Source organism: Oncorhynchus keta, chromosome 25 (assembly GCF_023373465.1).
Source record: "Oncorhynchus keta strain PuntledgeMale-10-30-2019 chromosome 25, Oket_V2, whole genome shotgun sequence".
Taxonomy (NCBI): domain Eukaryota; kingdom Metazoa; phylum Chordata; class Actinopteri; order Salmoniformes; family Salmonidae; genus Oncorhynchus; species Oncorhynchus keta.
Window position 1 is genome coordinate 12,652,330 of NC_068445.1, and position 24,426 is coordinate 12,676,755.

The following is a 24,426-nucleotide window of genomic DNA, read 5'->3' on the forward strand; positions in this document are numbered from 1 at the left end:
TGAGACAACTGTAAAAGATTAAACAATAGCTAGGTTTCCATCCAATTGGCAACAGATTTCCATGCAAATATATTCTAAAATCTGCATTAAAAACAATGTGCATTTTCCTACCAGAGATGTTTCCATCAAACTGACTTGTTGCAGATAAAAGGTTGTGCTTGATGATGCAGTGCAGATAAAAATGACGTTTGCAGTTAAGTTCCCATGTACCCAATAAAAAAACGTTAGTTATATGGGTTTCCATTGCAATTTAAACCACGTAAACTTGCATAATCTGGTTTTGGCACATGCTCTCTAGACTTCGCTGATAAAGTGGACAGGGGGGTGACTATATGATGAGATATGGATGAGCACAATGTCATTTTATTTGATAATTGGTAGCCAAGAACCGATCATCATGTCACCAGAATTCTAAATAATCGCCTACCCTCGATATTGACCCTATTGGGAATTAGCATGAATATAACTTATTTCATCTACCTATAAGCATTTAATGCTTTTCCCAGTCGTGGTGGTAGGCCCATATCATTACGTGACTCCAAGTTCACTTCAATATGATGGTTATTAAGTCAATATTTGGCATTTCCACCGACGTTTCTCGAACAAACCAATCATCTGTCGAAAATGTATGAAATTGTACCGACTTCCTGCTTCCATGAGCCCTGTCGTGACTTTTTCTGATCAGGTAATTATTTCACATGTAATGGTTGGATAGAAACCTGGTTACAATTCTATGACACATTGTTACTTATCATCACTACAGTAGGAAATCGGCTTGCCTTTTCCTGACTGGTGAGCTCCTGGTAAGGGATGTGAGCAGGCAGGTAGGTGTGGAGCACAGCGCAGAACGCAAGGCCGTCATTCCAGCTGCTGCTGAAGTTTGTTATGTCAATGTTCTGCCAGAAAGAGGGGAAACATTTTTATTGTATTGCATAGGTACAGTGTAAAGACATGTAGGGTTCAGAAGTGTATTGTATTGATAATCCAATAGATACTGGGTCCCAGACATCGGTCCAAAAAACACCTCGTTGGGCCTCCTGAGTGGCACAGCGGTCTAAGGCACGGCATCGCAGTGCATCACTATAGATCCGGGTTCGAGACCGGGAGACCCATGAGGCGGCGCACAACTGGACCAGCATCGTCGGTTTTAGGGGAAGGTTTGGCCTACCGGGATGTCCTTGTCCCATGGCGCTCTAGCGACTCCTGTGGCGGGCTGGGCACATGCTCGCTGACACGGTCGACAGTTGGATGGTGTTCACTCCGACACATTGGTGCGGGTGGCTTCCAGGTTAAGCGACCAGTGTGTCAAGAAGCTTGACAGGGTCATGTTTCGGAGAACGCACAGCTCTCGACCACCGCCTCTACCGAGTCCATAAGGGAGTTGCAGCGATGGGACAAGACTGGAACTACCAATTGGATATAATAATTTAAAAAAACAACATAATAAAACCAACTCGTTGTTTCATCTTCCTACTAGTTTCAAGTTTTATTAGTCGTATGTACGGGATACACAGTATGTACAGGATACAAAGTATGTATGAGATACACAGTATGTACGGGATACAAAGTATGTATGAGATACACAGTATGTACGGGATACACATAGTATACACTTTCCAACCAAATGCTTACTTGCAGGTTCCTTCTCCACAATGCAACAATAATAAATAATAAAAGATAAGAACACGAACAAAGTAAAGTATCCTTCCTGTTTGGCCCTGTCCGGGGGTATCATCGGATGGGGCCACAGTGTCTCCTGACCCCTCTTGTCTCAGCCTCCAGTATTTATGCTGCAGTTGTTTACGTGTCGGGGGGCTATGGTCAGTTTGTTATATCTGGAGTACTTCTCCTGTCTTATCCGGTGTCCTGTGTGAATTTAAGTATGCTCTCTCTAATTCTCTTTCTTTCTTTCTTTCTCTCGGAGGACCTGAGCCCTTGGACCATGCCTCAGGACTACCTGGCATGATGACTCCTTGCTGTCCCCAGCCCACCTGGCCATGCTGCTGCTTCAGTTTCAACTGTTCTGCCTGCGGCTATGGAATCCTGACCTGTTCACCGGACGTGCTACCTGTCCCAGACCTGCTGTTTTCAAATCTCTAGAGACAGCAGGAGTGGTAGAGATACTCTTAATGATCGGCTATGAAAAGCCAACTGACATTTACTCCTGAGGTGCTGACTTGCTGCACCCTCAACAACTACTGTGATTATTATTATTTGACCATGCTGGTAATTTAAGAACATTTGAACATCTTGACCATGTTCTGTTATAATCTCCACCCGGCACAGCCAGAAGAGGACTGGCCACCCCTCATAGCCTGGTTCCTCTCTAGGTTTCTTCCTAGGTTTTGGCCTTTCTAGGGAGTTTTTCCTAGCCACCGTGCTTCTACACTTGCATTGATTGCTGTTTGGGGTTTTAGGCTGGGTTTCTGTATAGCACTTTGAGATATCCGCTGATGTACGAAGGGCTATACAAATACATTTGATTTGATTTAAAATGGCTCAGTAGAATAGAAAACATTTTAGCATAATTATATTACAGGAAGGCACCATTTATAGTCTGTTATTTAGAAGTGTTTTGGCAAGGGGAGATTTGGGGGCAAATGTTAAAATTGTGCAGCATTTAACAATCCTAATAAGAGTCTGGTAGCAGCAGTTGAGATGTGTGTGTAGCATGAATGTACACTGAGTATACCAAAGTACACAAAGAATGTACACTGAGTATACCCCCCCCACACATTTTGCCCTCAGAAGAGCCTCAATTCGTCATGGCATGGACTCTACAAGGTGTCAAAAGCATTCCACAGGGATGCTGGCCCATGTTGACTCCAATGCTTCCCACATTTGTGTCAAATTGTCTGGATGTCCTTTGGGTGGTGGATCATTCTTGATACACAAGGGAAACTGTGCGTCCTCTTGACAAGAGTGGTGGTGTTGTTGGTCCACGTCAAGACCTCTGTGATATGGACTCAGAAGAACTTCAAACTGCTTACTCTCTTGACTGCAGTCCCATTGATGTGGACCGGGCCATGGTCCCTCCTCTGCTTCCTGAGGTCAACAATCAACTCCTTTGTTTTACTGACGGTTGAGGGAGAGGTTGTTGTGGCCATACTGTCAGAAATAAACTGGCTTGTTTTCCTCACGAACAAACACTGTTTTATTAGAATGACCAAGTTTTTCTGAAGGAAGAGGTCATAAAGATTGAGTGGAATATGATGTGTCTACTCAGATTCATTTGACAGGAGGATCTCTTAACACCACCTCGTAATCCTGGCAGGATTGCTTACTCAGCAAGAGCAACATTTCAAACAACAGAAGAACCCCCCCTAAAAAACAAAGCTGGTTTGTTTCCATCCCACTATAGTGTGAATCCCCAATGTATTGAATCTCATTGCCCTCCTCTCAGCCAGGGCAATTCACAGCTTTTCTGACAGGCAGTTGGCACGACATGTGTAACATTTGGAGCACTTCCTGGAGAACCATGACGACCAGTCACTCTCTGCACTAGGACCAAGACCATAAAAAAAGGCTGTTTCAATATGACAGAGTGGGTCTTAAAAACATGTCCTAAATATGAAATTCAACCAATAAATAAAGTTTTCAAAGTAGCCAAATGTTTATTCCCTCTGTGGATGACGTTTGAAGCCGTTCCCAGGCACTGTTGGTCCAGTTACATGCTTTAGAGTGGGAGAGGAAACATAAGGACAACACAATAAAACTGACAACAGTCCTCATGACAACATCTACAATAGTTTACGACTTGAGAGGGGAGCATAAAGGATGCGCTGACGTAGGTGTCGGAGAGGGGCTTTTAAAAAACAATTACCTGAACTAGACCTCTGAAGGAATAACGGACATTCTGACAAAGTTATTGAATTAGATTGTCACTCCAGATAGTTGAGCTTATAAAAACCCCCACCAGAGTCTCACTATTGAGAAAATAAATCCTCATCAAACAGAGAGCGACCCGAGAGGTGAAATGACCTGACCGGTCTGTTCTGACTGAACAACACATACCTGGTAACCCTCAGTCTTCTTCTGGCACCACTTGAGAAGTGCGTTCCTCTTGGACCCCCCATACTCCCGGGCCAGCGCTGAGAGGGGGTCCTTCCGCTCCTCACTGAACACACCACGTTGGAGAGGACAGAGAATCATTTGAATTAACACACATATTCAGACTCCATTGAGCAGCTAGTCCACAAAGCCCATTTGGTATAGTTAAAATATTGTTTAAAACATAAAAAGGACTTAGTGGATTAGTATGTATCTTATCAAAGGCATGGAGCTGATGAGGGTTTTACCGGAGGCGGCTGCGTGCGGTGGGGGTGACAGAGGCGGTGGGGGAGGAGGAGGACAGGGAGGAAGCAGAGGTCATGGCCATCAGAGAGGAGGAGCCACCTTCAGGTGCAGAGATGTCCCTCTTCATATCCTCACTGCTCCTGCGGGACACTGGCCACCACACAGACAGACAGAGATACAGGGTGAGTGACCCGTCTTCACTGCCAGCGACAACATACGTTCCCCAATTTTTTCTTTCTTTAAATTTTAAATTTTTTATAAATGTCGTTGAATTCTTTCTCAAAATGCATTTCATTTTACTGGCAACCATTTAAAATAATTATAGATCTATTTAAAGGCCTATTCACATGTCCATGATTTGTGATACCTGAGATGGCCATGGCCTTTGATGAGTCCATGTTGGACACCCTCTGGAGAGCAGAGGCAGGGCGGCTGGTAGAGGAGCCCCTGAGAAGATGCTCTGCTGTGGAGGGAAGAGGATAGTGACAGGATGAAACACACAAACATTATGACAACCCCACAACCAAAGTGAGGAAACAGAAACATTGCATTGAAATAAAGTGACTTCATATTCCCTTCAAAATGTTAGTTTAAGCAAGAGGGATTTTTTTCTTCCTCTTATACTCAAGGGATCAAAGTAACATTCCATGCCCTGGAACTGTCAAGTACCATCGAATGAGGTTAAAAAACAACAGGGACATTTAACTAAACATCGGAGGGCATGACCATTATAGCACGTTCACAATCCAGGCCCTGGAACTCACTAGAATATGTATGACAACATTTATGGGGGAGGCCAGTCACTGGGACACCACACTTTCTATGGTGTTTTATTAAACCCACACATCAAAGTCAAGTGAAGCTCTGCTGACTCCATGCTCGCCTCCTTAGTGACTAAAAACACCCACCCCACTGCTTTGGGCGCATAGCACCACCAAACTTAAAAATGACCCATATATCCACATATTGTATTGCGGACTCACCTGGCATGCTGATGTCTGCGTAGCTGGGCCTTTTGTCACTCAGAGAGGAGAGGGTTTTGGGTGCAGAGATGGACCCAGTTATGGAGTGTCTCTGAAATAGAACAACCATCATTAGATTAAAACTCGCTCACATACATACAAAATCAGGGATTTTCTGCCATTGTAATGCTTGGGCAGTCAGTCTAAGCATTTTTTCAGGTTACCTAAGTCAAATAGTGTATTTTTTTTTAAACAAATAATAAAGGGCTAGAAAGCAGATATAAAGTATATAGAAAAGATAATGAACCTATATTTAAAAATAATATAATGTTTGAGAAAAATATTATATAAAAGCCAGACAATCAGGGAGAATTGAGTATTCATTTTGTTATTATTTTTGAGTAAAAGAACACAGCATTGCCATGGCAAAATGCATAGAATTTTAGCAAAATAGCTTTAAAACGAAAATGTTATTTTAGCGCCATGACAGAATATATAGAATCGCAGGAAATTAGGTTTAAAGCTGCAGCATTTTCTCACAGCTCCATGGAGAAATATTGTAGAATAGCAGGAAAATGGGGCAAAAATGCAAACACTTTCTCTACACCGACAAGATGGGGGCCTCTAAAATGTAGCCGCTCTGATGAGCCGACCATGCTCATTGCCACGCCCACCACATAAACCCCTTTTTTTATCCAAAAACCTCCTGAAAATGTCTTCACAATTCCTATAGAAGTAGCCTACTATGTGTAATTTCTGAAAAAAAATGTCCAGGTCGAGGAGGCCATTCTGACCGCAGCACCCTGCAGCCAGGCATTGGCAATAATCTTGTGACTGCAGAGGAGGATAGATGAGAAAAAGCAGGACAGAAGACTTGAAACCTGTCTAGGAAACAGAAAAAACAATCTCTCCCTGAACTTTGCCCCTTTCATATGAGAAGATCTGATACTCTGCTTAAATAATGTATATAAAATATCCAATGTTCAGATTTGCCCCTCTGTCCACAGTATTACATGGAATGACTGAATTTGTCCTTATACTCTATTGCAGTGGTATTCAAACGTTTTCAGCAGGGACACCATTTTCTTTGGACAGAATTTCTGGGGACCCCATTGTTTCTCCAAGTCCTCTCGCAACCTCACCCCACATCTAATGACAACTTCTTTTTACAACAAATAACCTTCAATTCATTGCATTTTCATCCCTTATCAAAATGAAAAGAAACCAATAAATACATTTAGCGAAATTGTATTTTTCTAATGATCTTTCTCAAATGTATATTGTCCCATACAATAATTTGCACCCGTAATTTCCAGCTTTGTAGGCTAACTTTCCTTACTAGCTTACAGTACTAGCTTACAGTACTAGCTTACATCAATTCACTACACTATTACTAATATGATAATATGCAACATCATAAGGAAAAATATTGCTGATTTTAAAGCTGATTGTCACCAAAAACTTAATTCATTCACTTAATCTACCACGCCCAATCCCAAATGGACCCCCAAATCGAACACCCTATTCACTCGTGGAGATCTGAGAGGATTTGATTGGTATAAGCAATACAGTGAAATGTCCACCTAGCCTAGGTGGAACTATTACCATATTGCTTACACCGGTCAAATCCTTTCAGATCTCCACGAGTACATAGGGTGTAGGGCTTAGGGGTCCATTTGGGATTCGGACAAGATCATCTTTGCAGTGTTTGTGTGAATCAAATCACATTTTATTTGTCATATGTTTCGTAAACAACAAGTGTAGACTAACAGTGAAATGCTTACGTCATGGGCCTTAAAGAGACAGCGCACACTTATATAAGAAGATACTGCTTCTTCTATGCAAATGTTGTTGATCAGTACAATAAAATAAGTCCCAAATGGAAGGGAAACAGATTGTTTTTAATCTGTAGCCACATGAACTCAGCCAAAATAAGATCAGTAACTCCATGCATGCACACAGTCCTATTGAATATGTATTCACCTGTATAGTAAAATAGGCCTAGACGACATCTTGATTTACCCAGATTATCAATAGACTAGAGATTTAACATTCAAATAAATGATTACCATTATGTTGTTGTGTAGTTAGATTGGTAAAGAACTAAGTCAAATTGATTGTATGATTATATAATTGATTTATTAATTATTTTACATTTTATTTTTTAAATAGAACATTTCAAATGTAATGATATTTAACTCAAAAGATCTGTCTGGATCAAGTGCCACTCTACGACATTGACTAATACGATTAATTACCCCCCCCCCCGTGGTATCGAGTATCGCGATAGATACCGATTCCAGGTTTTGTAAGTCAAGATTCTGTTATCGTGACAACACTACATTGCAGGTTCATGAAAAATGTGTTAGAGGCAAACAGCTAACATGTTTGAAAAAACGTGTGAGAGTTTAAAAGATGAGAAAGAATCTTTGGGTCATATGGATAATTTGGATGCACTGACTAAGTCACTATGGATAAGAGCATCTGCTAAATTACCAAAATATAAATTAAGGGAAAGTGAGGTAACGGAATTAGAGCTATGGGACATATTCTCAAACAACTCAATCTCTCATGGTCTGTGTATGAGGCAAGCCCTGAGACTGTCAACTGTGACAAAGTGCCAGAGGAAGAGGAGGAAGTGATATCTGTGGAGTAATGGAGGTCTATAAACACTGTGAATATAGGGCAGCTCTTGACCCGATGGTCACAATAACTCTTTCACTACTGCACCGCTCCCTGACCTAGTCAGCACAGACAGCAATTCCTTGCCATACTGCTCTGGCAGTTCTAAAACACACCATTTGATCTAGACCTTGATAAATACAGGGCGTTCGGAAAGTATTCAGACCCCTTGACCTTTTCCACATTTTGTTACGTTACAGCCTTATTCTAAAATGGATTCAATTCTTGTTGTTTTCTTTCTCATCAATCTACACAAAATACCCCATAATGACAAAAGCAAAAACAGGTTTATATACATTTTTGCAAATTTCTTAAAAACAAACAACTGAAATACCACATTTATATAAGCAGCGATTACAGCCTCAAGTCTTCTTGGCTACAATCTTGGCACACCTGTATTTGAGGAGTTTCTCCCATTCTTCTCTGCACAGCTATTTTCAGGTCTCTCCAGAGATGTTCGATCGGGATCAAGTCCGGGCCACTCAAGAACATTCAGAGACTTGTCCCAAAGCCACTCATGTGTTGTCTTGGTGTGTGCTTAGGGTTTTTGTCCTGTTGGAAGGTGAACCTCCCCCCAGTCTGAGGTCCTGAGCAGGTTTTCATCAAGGATCTCTCTGTACTTTGCTCCATTCATCTTTCCCTCAATCCTGACTAGTCTCCCAGTCCCTGCCGCGGAAAAACATCCCCACAGCTTGATGCTGTCACCACCATGCTTCACCGTAGGGATGGTGCCAGGTTACCTCCAGATGTGACACTTGACATTCAGGCAATCTTGGTTTCATCAGACAAGAGAATCTTGTTTCTCATGGTCTGAGAGTCCTTTAGGTGCCTTTTGGAAAACTCCAAGCGGGCTGTCATGTGCCTTTTACTGAGGAGTGGCTTCCGTCTGGCCACTCTACCATAAAGGCCTGATTGGTGGGGTGCTGCAGAGATGGTTGTTCTTCTGGAAGGTTCTCCTATCTCCACAGAGGAACTCTGGAGCTCTGTCAGAGTGACCATCGGGTTCTTGGTCACCTCCCAGACCAAGGCCCTCCTCCCCCGATTGCTCAGTTTAGCCGGGCGGCAATCTCTAGGAAGAGTCTTGGTGGTTCTAAACTTCTTCCATTTAAGAATGATGGAGGCCACAATGTTCTTGGGGATCTTCAATGCTGCAGACATATTGTGGTACCCTTCCGCAGATCTGTGCCTCGACACAATCCTGTCTCAGAGCTCTATGGACAATTCCTTTGACTTGGTTTTTGCTCTGACATGCACTATCAACTGTGGGACCTTATATAGACAGGTTTATGCCTTTCCAATCAAGTTGTAGAAACATCTGAAGGATGATCAATGGAAACATGACGAACCTGAGCTCAATTTCGAGTCTCATAGCAAAGGGTCTGAATACTTGTGTAAATTTCTGTTTTGTTTTTTAAAAACTGTTTTCGCTTTGTCATTATGGGGTATTGTGTGTAGATTGATGAGGGAAAAAACAATTTAATACATTTTAGAATAAGGCTGTAACGTAACAAAATGTGGAAAAAGTGAAGGGGTCTGAATAGTTTCCGAATGCACTGCAGCTATGTGTGAATTACTGGTCTAGTGTAAGCCAGGTTTTTATTGTGTGCTTGACCTGATGCCTACACTTAGAGCTTGCCATGCAAACAAACACACTGGAATGGGTTCCAGGTGGCATACCTGTATGGGTGAGATGGCGGCTGCAGGAGGGGTCTTCATGGGGCTGGGGCTTAGGGGAGTGCGTGGTAATGTGGCAGCAGGTGCTGTCGGAGCAGCAGTGGCAGCGGTCGTGGGGACTGGGCCTGTTGTGAACAGAAATCAGTCACATCCCACAGTAATAATACTACATTGTATTAGTAGCAGTGTTACTGCTATGCTTATTACTAGGAATATACAGGTGAAATGAGAATAAAAGTACAAAAAAGTGGTCCATATCTTACACTCGCAGGTTGGGGTACCTTGTGAGGAGGCATTGTCAAAGCTCTTGATGAGGGTTTTGACGGTTGGAGAGGGCTCAGAGGAGGTAGAGGAGCGACGGCTTAGGCCCATGCCCTGCCTCAGCACAGCCAGATCCCTCTCCACTGCATTCATGTAGTTATACACCCTGCCCCTCTCCTCATCCTGCCTAAGGAGACAAACACCAACACACTCAATACATATTTAGGCACATCAGGTCCCACCTCACCCATTTCATGTGGATGCAAATACAGACCACCACAACCAGCTTCATCAATGTGGCAATCACTGTTAACCCAACCCCGCACACATACAGTACCAGTCAAAGTTTAGACACACCTACTCATTCAAGTGTTTCTTTATTTTTACTATTTTCTACATTGTAGAATAATAGTGAAGACATCAAAACTATGAAATAACGCATATGGAATCATATAGTAACCAAAAACGTGTTACACAAATCAAAATATATTTTAGATTTGAGATTCTTCTAAGTAGCCTCCCTTTGCCTTGATGACAGCTTTGCACACTCTTGGCATTCTCTCAATCAGCTTCACGAGGAATGCTTTTCCAACAGTCTTGAAGGAGTTCCCACATATGCTGAGCACTTGTTAGCTGCTTTTCCTTCACTCTGCGGTCCAACTCATCCCAAACCATCTCAATTGGGTTGAGGTCGGGTGATTATGGAGGCTAGGTCATCTGATGCAGCACCATCACTCTCCTTCTTGGTCAAATAGCCCTTACACAGCCTGGAGGTGTGTTTTGGGTCATTGTCCTGTTGACAAACAAATGATAGTCCCATTAAGCGCAAACCAGATGGGATGGCGTATCGCTGCAGAATGCTGTGGTAGTCAAGCTGGTTTAGTGTCTTGAATTCTAATAAAATCACTGACAGTGTCACCAGCAAAGCACCCCCACACCTCCTCCTCCATGCTTCATGGTGGGAACCACACATGCAGAGATCACCTGTTCACCTCTTCTGCGTCTCACAAAGACGCGGCGGATGGAACCAAAAATCTCAAATTTGGACAGATTTCCACCGGTCTAATGTCCATTACTCGTGTTTCTTGGCCCAAGCAAGGCTCCTTTTTTATTGGGGTCATTTAGCAGTGGTTTCTTTGCAGCAACTCAACCATGAAGGCCTGATTCACACAGTCTCCTCTGAACAGTTGATCTTGAGATGTGTCTGTTACTTGAACTCTGTGAAGCATTTAGTTGGGCTGCAATCTGAGGTGCAGTTAACTCTAATGAACTTATCCTCTGCAGCAGAGGTAAGTCTGGGTCTTCCTTTCCTGTGGCGGTCATCATGCGAGCTAGTTTCATCATAGCGCTTGATGGTTTTTGCGACTGCACTTGAAGAAACGTTCAACGTTTTGACATTTTCCAGATTGACTGACCTTCATGTCTTAAATTATGGACTGTCACTTCTCTTTGCTTATTTGAGCTGTTTTTGCCATAATATGGACTTGGTCTTTTACCAAATAGGGCTATCTTCCCGCATACCACCCCTACCTTGTCACAACACAACTGATTGGCTCAAACGCATTTAGGAAATAAATTCCATACATTAATTGAACACACATTGAGCACACATGTTAATTGAAATGCATTCCAGGTGACTACCTCATGAAGCTGGTTGAGGGAATGCCAAGAGTGTGCAAAGCTGTCTTTTTGTTTTGGTTACTACATGATTCCATACATGTTATTTTATAGTTTTGATGTCTTCACTATTATTCTACAATGTGGAAAATAGCAAGAATAAAGAAAAACCATAGAATGAGGAGGTGTGTCCAAACTTTTGACTAGTAATGTACATCTCCCCGATATGATCACAAGACAGCTGGCGTCGGCCACATGACACTTGGAATCAAGCACGGCGTGTTTCTCAGTGTCTCTTACTTGCGGTTCTTGACTTCGTCCAGCTCCTTGCCAAGCTTCTCGTTCTTCTCCTGGGCCTCGCGGAGACGGTGCCGCATATCCCCAATCTCCTCCTGTGCTTCCGACTTGATGTCATTAGCGATGACCACGGCCGTCTGCAGATCAGCCTGAAACTGACGCCACTCTGCCGATTCTTCCTGAACAGACAAACACACGCGCGCACATACACAGAGAGAAACATAATTTCAAACACTGAGCCGGGAATGATAAAGCTAATAAGAAAATTTGTGTAAGCAAATATCATCATATTGCTTTCGAGTGGATTCCAGTTGTAACTATGGTTTGGACCAAACCAAGCCATAGTGCTGCTGTGCTTGACCATGTCAGTGACCTCTGGTCCTCAGATGGCCCTGTCCACTGGCCCACTCACCCTCAGCCTCCGGTGCAGAATCTTAATCTCCCGCTCCATGTCACGCTTCTGGTCCTGCAGTTTTTTAACAGAGTCTGAGGGAGGAAGCAGACATGGCTGAGTTCATGTGAACGGGCCACAGGATATTTTCACACACAGCGCAGGAAGAAAATCTGCTTTCAAACAATTCAAGAGCTGATAGAGACACTGACCTTAGCAGCACCAACTTATGAAACTAGAGGTTAGGGTTCATTATTGTCTAATTCAGTCTATGAAGTAAACTTGAATTCCATTGAAGCCAATAGCAATACAGCTACACGTCAAGGAGTCTAAAAGGCAAAACACGATTGACTTTATCTACCAAGCGTATCAGAGTTAACATGTTATTTTCTGTTAAATAACAAGTTCATACAGTGTCTTCAGAAAGTATTCACAAGAGTAAAAATGTGCTTAACAAGGCACATAATAAGTTGCATGAACTCTGTGTGAAATAGTGTTTAAAATTAATTTTGAATGACTACCTCATCTCTGTAACCCACACATACAATTATCTGTAAGGTCCCTCAATCGAACAGTGGATTTCAAACACAGAGTCAACCACAAAGATCAGGGATGTTTACCAATGCCTCGCAAAGAAGGGTACCTATTGGTAGATGGTTAAAAATAGAAAGAAGCAGACATTGAATATCCATTTGAGCATGGTGAAGTTATTAATTCCACTTTGGGTGGTGTATCAATTACACCCAGTCACTAAAAGAGATAAAGGCATCCATCCTAACTCAGTTGCCGAAGAGGAAGGAAACCGCTCAGGGGTTTCACCCTGAGGACAATGGTGACTTAAAAACAGTTACATAGTTGAACGGCTGTGATAGCAGAAAACTGAGGATGGATCAACAACATTGTAGTTACTCCACAATACTAACCTAAATGACAGAGTGAAAAAGAGGAACAGAATAAAAATACAGAATAAAAATATTTAAAAACATGCATCCTGTTTGCAATAAGCCACTAAAGTAAAACTGCAAAAAAATTGACCTTCATGTCCTGAATTTAAAGTGTTATGTTTGGGGCAAATCCAACACAACACATCACTGGGTACCATTCTTCATATTTTCAGGCATGGTGGTGGCTGCATCATGTTATGGGTATGCTTGTCATTGGGCAAAGACTTGGGAGTTTTTTAGAATAAAAAGAAACGGAATAGGGCTAAACCCAGGCAAAATCCTAGAGGAAAATCTGGTTCAGTCTGCTTCCCAACAGACACGAGGAGACAAATTCACAATTCAGCAGGACAATAACCTAAAACACGAGTTGCTTACCAAGATGACATTGAATGTTCCGGAGTGGCTTAGTTAAAGTTTTGACATAAAATAGTTTTGCTAATCTATGGCAAGACTTCAAAATGGCTTTCTAGAAATGGTCATCAACCAACTTGACAGAGCTTGATGAATGTTTTAAAGAATAATGTGCAAATATTGTACAATCCAGGTGTGCAAACCTCTTAAGAGACTTACCCAGAAAGACTCGGAGCTGTAATCGCTGCCAAAGGTGATTCTAACATGTATTGACTCTTATGTAAATTAGATATATTTCATTTTCAATAAATGTGCTAAAATTAAAATAAAAAATAAAAAAACATGTTTATACTTTGTCATTATGGGGTATTGTGTGTAGATGGGTGAGAAACATTTACTGAATCCATTTTGAATTCAGGCTGTAATGCAACAAAATGTGGAATAAATCAAGGGGTATGAATACTGAGTGACTTATGAACACACAAATCAACAAAGTTCATTACTTAGTCCTATTCCATTATCAACTAAATAGGCTAATGCATGGCTGGCTACTACTGCCTGTATTTATTCCAGACACAGATTTAGATGAAGGTAGGCTAATTCACTTGCCCCATATATTGTTTCCCTTTTGAGAGGAGCAAAAGCTCTCCCCCAACACTTATGCCACAACATTTGTACAATCAAAATAAACTAATCTACATTTGTACTTTCATTTATTTATGATCGGTAAACATGTCTGGGAAATAATAAAGAATAATTGCAAGAACCATGGGCTTAGATCACGACAGACATTCTGTGAAAACATCTGCGCGTGTCTGCCTGGGGAAATGTGGTCCCGCAAAGCCAGGGTTGTGGGTTTTTGGTTCCCAAGGGGGACCAGTACGAAATACTATGCACTCACTACTGTAAGTGGCTCTGAATAAGAGTGTCTGCTAAATTACTAAAATGTCAAATGAAATGACAGCAGACGGAGAGCAGCTTGTTCTAATCCAATCGTTCTAGGAGGCTCAACCGAAACGAAGCAAGTTTCTTTACAGACAGAAATACTAGTCAATAGTTGTTTGGCGCACACAGTGCTTCACACTGTTTGAGTGAAAGAGAGATGTGTGCTGGCAGCTGAAAATAACTTTTACAGATCACAGATCACAGATGAGACTCGTCATAATCGTATTCGGAAAATTCTCCATATCCATTACAATACTTGTTTTGTCCAAGTACTCGGCACACTCCTACTGTACTGTTCACACTTTCCTCTGGCTGCAAGAAGCCTGACACAGCTCTACACAGCCACCATGTGGCACTGGCCAAAGGTGGAAAATGCACAGTGGGTTTCCAGTGTTATGTCTTATGTGTAGAACCAGGGGCTTCATTCGTAACCGTTGCAGAAATTTCACACAAAATGTCTGAAAAACTTGCCGCACACCATAGTATTCGAATGTTTCCCGTTACGAATCAGAACTGTCGTAAAAGAAACTGTGCGCCCGTGAACGAGCATTAAAACTCCACCTGGAAAAACGGCCTCCATTCACCTTTTATGGTGACAATGAAACCCTTTATTTGCTGTATAATTTGAAACTATTGGAATTAGGTCAACGTAGTTTTTATAAGAAAGAGAAATGGGAATTTAGATCATATTTCTGTAGAGGTGTGGGCAGAATGTTTGAATATTTTGCAGTGACTTTTTCAAACTAAACATGCATGCTATGCTGCCTATATAGTGAGTGCCTGTCTGCAAATTCTGCAAGATTGGTTGCATATTCAAAACAAACAAAAAAATGCTACAGCCCACATTTCTATGCAAAATACACGTTGTTGTTCAATATTTAGTTTATCAATAGATGTCAGTGTTGGACAGTAGTAAACTACATGAAGTTCAACTAGTAATTTAACTACATTTTGCAGTAGCTTGGTGCTAGTGGAACTCACTTCCAATCAGGTAGTGTTAACAGATGTTAATAATGTTTTTGCCATGTAGTGGTGGAGCTAACTACTGGAACTACACACTACTCTTTTTACAAAAATAAAATATGGGTAAAATGGGCAATCATTTTCTTTCTTTTTCAGCATCAGACCTGCCTAACTCACCTGAAACCTTGTTTCTGTGATTAATAGAATAAAATGACATTCTGTTAACACCTGACTAGTGAGTGATCTAACCTTGCAATTTGTCATCTACCACATTTCAGATTTACATATGATAATTTTTCACAAAATAGTTTTGATGTCGTGAACTAATTGTTTTAAGTAACTTTAGTTAAGTAAACTATATTTTTTTAAGGGTAGCTTTACTTTAGCTTAACTTCCTCAAGTGTGAAGTAATGGTGGCTTGGTAAACTATATTTTCAGAGTTCAACAATGTTTGTGCATCGACTTATCCTCCTACCTAAATATGATAGACAGCCTGCGAATTCTAAAACATATATTTTTTCATTTAAATACAGTACTTACAGTAGCATACATTCTGCCTTCTGCAACGTAAAATATCAACTGTTCACCTAAATTCAACTGTAGGTCTATATTATAAACCGCGCTGCATATGGGATGGCAAAACCTGAAATACATATAGTCCATCTATTTAATAGGCCCATGAGAGATGAGCACAGTCTGTTGTTGTATGACTACTTTGGGAATATGAACCAATCATGTCCAGAAAAGGAATTTATTCTAAAACGGTTATGAAAATAAATTGGAAAAAGATTCCCGTTGTCTAATTATTTTAGACTCTAAAAATAAAAACATATTTTCACTCTAACAACTGCATTCTTGTTAATATGTTTTCCTGTTTTTTTTTGTTGTTGCATAAAATACTTACTTGCCAGCTTGCAATACAATATTTCGACCAGTAGATGTGCGTACGCATGGTCTAATGCTTCGAACACACAGACAGCATTACTGCGCAAAACAGTACGCAGCATCATCTAGATATGTATGCAACAAAAGTTCAACATTCACCTTCTGCTACCATTTCTGTCAAGCCGTCAGCGCACACAGTTTGACGCATGCGGTCGATAAATCCAACGTTATGCACCACAACACACCGAACGCACTGCCTCTGCAACGCAATGCTGCAAGGCAAACGCAGCAATTTCAATGGAAATTCATGTCATTCTGGTGTACCAAAATGCAATGACGCTGTCGGTGTGATGGAAGCGTAAAGTTTGCGGGGAGGTGAGCACATTCTCTCGTCAAGTATAAATGTCAACTTTAGCGTGAAACTTCCCAATTTAGTTAGTGAGCTGTAGATTCACTGATCGACAAATATTATTCCCCCAAATAATAGGTTTTGTGCGATTAAGATCTCCCTGTCAAACACACACGCACAACCAGACATGCATGGATTGATTGCAGACAGCTTATGTTAATTACAAAACATTTCATTCGATTCCTGCCTGCAGCATCATTAGTGGACAATGTTGGAATTACCGGTAAAAGCACAGTGCCTCAAAAAGTGCCCTAAAAATCCTGAACTTGATCCTGGCATCGATCTATGATGCTGTGACATGTTTTCCCCCTTGGCCACAGCCCACTCACTCTCTAGGTCTGTGATGATGAGGTTGTCGTGGAGTTTTACAGCTCGGTGCTGCTCCACCTCGTCCTCCAGCTCAAAGATGGTCTCCTTCATGTCCCCGATCTCAGTCTCCTTCTCCTGCAGCTCCCCGCGCTGCTTCTCCAGCCCACGCTTCTGCTCTGCCATTTGCTTCTGCTCCTGCTCCTGGATGTCCCGGTACTCCCGATCCAGCTGCACACACCACCAGGGGAATCAATCATTATCGCATTCATAAACTAAATGGCCCAAATGAATGCTCATTCTTCTTTTCAGTGATGAGGGTACCTATGAAGCAGACACATGCATTTCTATGAAAATCTTTTAAGGTGGTATGGAGGAAAGTGGACTTTCATGAACTTTTCCACAAGTTGAATACAGGAGACAGAAGCAGTCTCGCAACTTTGATGGTGAACATGAGCAAACTATCAAAAGGGTGGGATCAGGGATCAAATGTACTACCTCTGCAGGATGGTGTGTGCATGGTGGACTCACCTTACTGAGGGTGTCCTGCAGTCTGGTGACATCAGTGCGGGCGTGGCTCAGCTCCTCCTGCAGTTTGGCAGCCCTGGCCTCCGCCGCCTCCTTGTCCAGCCGAACCCCCTCCAGCAGCTGGCAGATGTCACTTTTGTCTCCAGAGTTGTGGATGGAGTAGAGCTCAGCCACCTTCTGCCTCTCCTGGTCCAGCTGGGCCCTGCAGCGGCTCAGCTCTACCTGCTCACAGCTTACCGCTGCCTTGTACTCCTCCAGCGCTGCCACCATGGCCACCCGGTCCTGCCTCTCAGACTCCATGATGTGCTCCATGTGGTGGTTCCTCTCCTTCAGAGCCCCAATTACCTCCTGGGCCTCAGCGTTGTCCTGCTCCGCCATCTTCAGCGTGTTGCTGAGGTGCTGCTGCACTCCCAGCAGCTGCTCCCTCTCGAAACGGGCGTTGTCGGCCAGGTCCACGTAGCGCTGCTCCAGCTCCATGTAGCGGCCGCTCTTGATGTCCTCCTCCAGGACGTAGGACACGTGGTGATCGTCCAGCAGAGAGCGGAAGTACTCAATCTGCCGGCCGTAGTGCTCCAGCTTGTCACTCTGCTGGCACAGGGAGTCCATGAGGATTACCTTCTCTTCCCCTAGCCTCTCGTTCTCTCCGTTCAGCTCCTGGGTGATCTGCTGCAGGTCAGCAAGCTCATGTAGTGTGGCCTGCAGCTCCTCAGCCGTGCTGTGCTGGTTCTCCTCCATCTGGTGAATGCGCTCCGTCAGGCAGGCAACAGACACCTCGCTGGCGTTGCCACTGCTGCCCCGGTGTGAGCGCTCTCGCCTGGGCACGCTCTCCGACTCGGAGGAGGACGAGGCTCCGGAAGGGGCGTCCAGGGCATCATCGCTGGAGGTGACGCCCTGGTAGACCTCGCTGGACTCACTGTCCAGGTTGTCCACTGAACCACTGTGCTGCTGGGCCGTCAGCAGGTCCTCCAAAGAGCCAGGGGCAGAGCCTTCCACAGAGGAGGTGAGGGTACCAGTGCCCCCGCCATCACTGTGCCCGCTGCTGACTGCCAGGTCTGGGCTCAGGGAGGGGTAGCTGAAGAACTTGTCAGAGCCATCCAGCCTCTGCTCCAGGGAGAAGCCCAGCGCGTTGAGCCGGTCCTTCAGCATGCGGTTCTCACTCTTCAACAGGTTCAGCTCCTCACGAATGGCATGGTTCTGCTCCTGCAGGAGAAGCAGTGTGGACTCCACATCTGCTGCTGTGATGGCTGACACCTCCCTCTCCTGGGGCTTCTCCTCCTCCCCTCCTCCTCCTCCCTCCTCTGTGGGAACCTCCTCCCCTCCCAGGCCCAGCTGGGCCCTCATGTCCCTCAGCTCGCTGCGCAGGTGCAGGATCTCCAAGTCTTTGCTCTTGGCCAAACCCAGCAGGTCTTTCACCTTGGTCTCCAGGGCCACCTTGACACTGATCTGGCTGTCTGATTTAGACTTGTTCATGCGGCCCTCTGACTCTGCCAGCTGCTGGGTGCGAGAGCGCTTTCCCTGGGCCACATCCTCCTGCCCCGTCCCTGACAATGACTGCTTCTTACTAGCCGATGTTCTGGATGTTCGCAGACGGTCCCTTGACGAGTTGGGCTCCTTGGAGGTAGAGGACGTCACACGTTTGGCTGAAGAACCGTGTAAAGAGAGACAGAGCCCAGCAAGCATGAAATGCAGAGTAATAATAAGTACGATGAAAATAGCATAGGTCATTAGAGGCTAGTCAGCTAACATAAAGATATGGGGCGGCAGGGTAGCCTAGTGGTTAGAGTGTTGGACTAGTAAACGAAAGGTTGCAAGTTCGAATCCCCGAGCTGACAAGGTACAAATCTGTCGTTCTGCCCCTGAACAGGCAGTTAACCCACTCATTGAAAATAAGAATTTGTTCTTAACTGACTTGCCTAGTAAAATAAAGGTAAAAAAATATATATAAACAGATTTACCTGAGCTAGTCTTTGGTTTACTGTCTGGGTTACCACTGCTGGTCCCTGTGGAGGCAGTCCTCTTGTTCTTGGTCACAGTGCTGGTCATAGCTGGAGTACTCCCTGTCATTGCTGCTAGCAGATCATCATTGCTTTTAACCTGGAGAACAAATCACATGGAAAAACAATCACATGAAAACAATTACTTTAATAGGATTGTTCGGTACCATGATAAACATGTACAAATGTACAAATGTGTGTTGGCAAAGTAGGCCATTGTATATCATTTTGAATTTGATAGAAGTGTACTTGGCTTAGTGACAAGATGTGTAGAGGGATAGAAGTGTACCTTTGACAGAGATGCCGTTGTGGTGGTCTTGGCTGCAGCCTTGCCTGTGATTCCTGTAGCAGCGCCTTCAGTCTTCCCCCTCTCTCCACTCTGAGCCTTACTCACCACCGGCCTGCCTGTCTTCTTCATACTGGGCTCTCTGATGCCCAAACATTTACACCTCAATCTGGATACACACAGGGAGAAAGGACAACATATCAATGGAAGGACTCACTTCAACTACATGCTCATTTGACTTCATCTCCCTTCATCCCAGTGTCAGATTTCCTGACAGTCATCAGCTTTACCAGATGGCAGTCATAGGCTGGTTAGGGTTCAACTGGGGTTGTTCTCTGCCCAAAGTTCCTACTGTCACTAATAAAGATTTAATACACAAACCATGTGTATTAGTTCACGTGTCTCACCCAGGTGCATGGACAACTTGCCTTGCTGTCCAGATGACCAAGGTAGGGAAAATATTTGGGGCTTTATCTATGACAGCAGAGGTTATAAAACAGCGTTATAGGACAAATGAGGCAGTCTTTTTTTTGTAACTTTTAGGGCATACCAAGAAGTTAAGAAATATTCTATTTGTTGAATACAAGACATTTTTATTTTTTGTCTACAAGGAATAATTGTGCAATAAATCGCAAGAGTAAATCATAATTGCAAGAGAGCCTGAAAATAAACCAATTTGCAGAGTAATGGCTTTCCAAAGGGCTCGGCCAGACTACGGTTCTCAGAGATAGGCATAGTTGAAATTCTATACTGCTGGAGACGGGACAGGGAGGGGCAGATCTCAGTAATATCCCTCAGCTGAGTGACATTAGTGGTGCTGTTCTCCCCTGCGATTCCTATGATCTGTAACCCAACCTGCTGGCCATACTATCCCGCACAGCATATGTGACAATTAAACCAAGCAGGCTTTCTGGATCTCTTTATGCCTGCTGTCAAGCTGGGTGCAGGTGGATGTACCAACGCCCTCCCTGGATGGCCATCATTGTTTAATAAAATAAGCAGACAAAGTTGAGTAAATATGACTTGTTTCTTTTCTAAACATAAATTATATAGGGAGTATTTCTATCTACATAGAATAATCAGTGCCTGTGATAACATTTTCTAAACTCTTTTGTTTGGCATATTAATAAATTCAGATATGCAGCCAAAACCCTTCCACTTGTCTTTCTACTTTAAACAATCTGTCAAAAAGAGGTGCAAAAAAGGGAACACGCAGTCTGGTCCGTTTGGGTCTTTCTGCACTCTGCTGGAGTTATGAGATCTTTCCAGAGCTTTTTAACAGCTCCCAGTTGTCCTCTCTCGCCTCTCATTTATGGCAGAGCAGCAGCGGGCTTGTGCTCCTTAGGAGTAAACTCTGCCTAATGTCTCTCAGCTGCGTGTGTTGAAGCCCCGTGATTCCTGTGGTTGGGAGGTGCTTGTGTATTCAGACCCCCATTGAAATATGCCTAGCAGTGTACACATTCTTGAACAGCCAGAGGGTAAGAGACAGAACAGATAGTGAATGTTGAAATAACAATGAAATGCAATACACTAACATACACCCTTATTGGCAGTGGAATATTGATGTAAAACGTGGCATTGGAACATTCCTGTAGAGTTGCACCTTTAATGTAAAACAAAACAGACAGAGGGACATCTTGCAACAGAAGAGTGTTCTGCTGTAGCCTACACTCCCCAGTCAGGTGTGTGTGTTCACACCCTTGCTGACCTCTGCTTGGATTGTGCAGGACATGTTGCCAGCTACTGACATGGGCTCTCAACACACAGCCTGGGTATAGCTTCCTGTAGCTCAGATGTGGGTCAAAGATCACCCAAACACACAACCTGGAAGGCTGCCCTTTTCTTTGGCTATGAATGAATGGGATTGAGTGAGAGAGGCTGCGGGTATAGCCTAGACTTTCAGTCTATTCATAGAGTAACATGACAGAAGGTTCAGGTGTGCAGTAATACTTCAATGGCTTCCTTATAGTAAAAATATTAGTAATGCAGCCCAGCATATTCGAAGAAGAAATAAAGGCCTTGGTCTTATGCAAAATGCACTGTGTGCAAATGGGTTACAGAAAGTGAAAGGACACGACAATCCCAGCTATGCATTCATGGGTGGGTAAAGGGTTGGTCATGATGATTGGGCTAGTGTTTCTATTTGATTACAACAATGTCAGGCTAATTGATGCATGGAACCCTTGGATTCAATCCAAGGCTGACCCGGAGGACAACTATGCAGTCAGTGTTCACTTGTTGCTTATGAAACAAAACCATTAAAAGCGGGGGAAAAGGGAGCAAGAGAGAGCGAGCAAGAGTCTTAGTGAGTTAGGCCTACTGCAAACGGCCTCTCCCTCCTCTTCATTATTCAGTGCTTTGACTGTGGGCGTTACTTCTCTTCCATAACATCTGCTTCTGTGATGGCGTCTGAGAAAATCCTACAAGGATGAACGTGTGCAAGGACAAGTAGGCACCAGTGTGATTCAGACAGAGCAGACAGTGTAACCTCTGAACTCTTCAGTCTAAAACATCCATCATAGCCGAAGACCCAGTCCTCCTAACAGATCCAACCAAGCCATCCTACCAGTGTTTCCCAACCCTTTGGGTCCCCAGGACCAGGATGGAGAAACACTGAGCTATGCAGTGCATACAACACAAAACACATGGCTAGGACAATTTGTTTCAGAGCTAAGGGGACATCACAGTGTGAGGTGAACAACTCCGGCTTCTTTCAAAAGTAGGATCAGACAATGCACAATCACACACGCACAAATGGGTGCTTAGGTAACCTCCAGCTCCAGGAACATTTCCAAGAACTGAAGATTTTTCACTTTGGGACATTTTTCCAAAAGGAAGGATTCAGAGACAAGGAGGAGTAGCCAAATTCCTATTGCATAAGTCACATTCCCTGGACAGGACATTGAAGAGCAGACTGTACAGCTTTTTCAGGAAAATAAAGAATAGTCAGGAGAAATATATGCTCACTTTGAATTCTTCTACTGTTTAATGAGAAGTGTGTGTTTCATATTTTCAAAATAAAGTAGCTATATGGGCTTTAGAGAGACCTCTAAGTTGCATGTGTAAAAAAAGAGTGACATGCTTCAGGCCCAGGGAATCACAAACATAAATAATGTAGCTAGATTTATTAAGCAACTTATCATAGCTATGATACCAATTAATGGTATACAGTCAAACAAAGCACTGCAAAAACTTGGAAAGTTTCTTCACCAGCCAGAATGTTTAATCAAACTAAATGTGAACTTACTCTGCCGATTGTCTGTGTGGCTGGTCGAAATTTTAGACAAAATATCCAGACTTTTAGAGTGCCGGTACTGCCGTTGAACTTTCTATCACCTGGCATAGGCCCAAAACCATGTCAACACCTGCAAGACTTCGGTTAGTATCATTTTTTCGTCTCAAGTTTCAACCAGCTGAAGGACCAACCCCACATACAATTATACTTGAACTTACTCGATTGTATTCAACATCTGTGACAGACAAGGGATGTTTAGGATTTTACTATGTACATTTGCGTGGGTATGCTGCACATGCAATGGAAAGCATCACCACAATCAGGACTACAAGTTCATTACTGCTATGACATTTGACATAGCTAGCTAGCTTACCAGAAGATTATGACCCTACCGTTATGCTTGTTTACTGGGGTCGGAACATAATCATGGTTACATTAAGACACTGTGTAGCCGGCGCAAGATACGGGTCGGAAAACGTACCTCTATAGTGTACAACAGAGTGATACGCATAAAACCTAGCAGTCAAACAGGGAAATGGTTCCAATCGTTTTTCCACCATTAATTTTAGAAACACTTCAAATAAGGGCTTTGTTTTGTGTAAGCTTACCCTGGTGTGATGTTTTGATAACTATGTAAATCTCTCCCGGACAAGGTGACTTACCAATATATTCGACTGTATTTACACCCAAAAATGAAATACTAAATCAGCTGCTAATGTGGCTATCATGATCTGGACGAAACTGCCGAAACGAGACAAAGGTAAGAATCTCTGAATGAACTATCTAATGTTAGCTAAATGTAGTAATGAATAAATGGCAACATTTTTTTCAAATTGACACAATACCTGCTATCAAATGTGTCAGCTAGAGATGGCGTGCTTGCAGGGATTGCATGACTTCTATTACCATTTCCAAATCAGAGTAAATAGAGCCGAATATATTGATAAATCACCTTGTCCGAGAGAGATTTAATATGGTTATCAAAATGTCAAGCCAGGATAAGCCCACGAAAAACAGCCCTTATTTTCTGTTTCTCTAAAATCCACTATGGGAAAAATGAATGGTAGAAAAATGATTGGAACCATTTCCCTGTGTGACTGCTAGGTTTTATGGGTATTATGACACCTCCACTGTGGGGCTACAGTGAGGGAAAAAAGTATTTGATCTCCTGCTGATTTTGTACTTTTGCCCACTGACAAAGAAATGATCCGTCTATAATTTTAATGGTAGGTTTATTTGAACAGTGAGAGACAGAATAACAAAAAAATCCAGAAAAACACATGTCAAAAATGTTACATTGATTTGCATTTTAATGAGGGAAATAAGTATTTGACCCCCTCTCAATCAGAAAGATTTCTGGCTCCCTGGTGTCTTTTATACAGGTAACGAGCTGAGATTAG

General features: G+C 43.0%; 1 protein-coding gene across 3 annotated transcripts in view; it reads right to left on the reverse strand.

Moving 5' to 3' along the window:
- The window catches only part of LOC118358213 (cytospin-A-like), a 31,974-nt gene that overhangs the window by 5,148 nt on the left and 2,400 nt on the right, over window positions 1-24,426 (reverse strand). The window contains exons 2-14 of one of the 3 annotated variants that reach the window (XM_035735776.1): window positions 19,795-19,960; window positions 19,467-19,605; window positions 17,515-19,151; window positions 17,007-17,214; window positions 12,202-12,275; window positions 11,793-11,968; window positions 9,896-10,062; window positions 9,618-9,739; window positions 5,280-5,370; window positions 4,664-4,759; window positions 4,299-4,446; window positions 4,015-4,117; window positions 780-896 (exon numbers count right to left, since the gene is read on the reverse strand). In XM_035735776.1, the coding sequence (XP_035591669.1) occupies window positions 780-896; window positions 4,015-4,117; window positions 4,299-4,446; window positions 4,664-4,759; window positions 5,280-5,370; window positions 9,618-9,739; window positions 9,896-10,062; window positions 11,793-11,968; window positions 12,202-12,275; window positions 17,007-17,214; window positions 17,515-19,151; window positions 19,467-19,605; window positions 19,795-19,923 (3,207 nt within the window). In that variant the 5' untranslated portion in view covers window positions 19,924-19,960. The other 2 variants (XM_035735775.1, XM_035735777.2) reach the window with 2 other exon arrangements.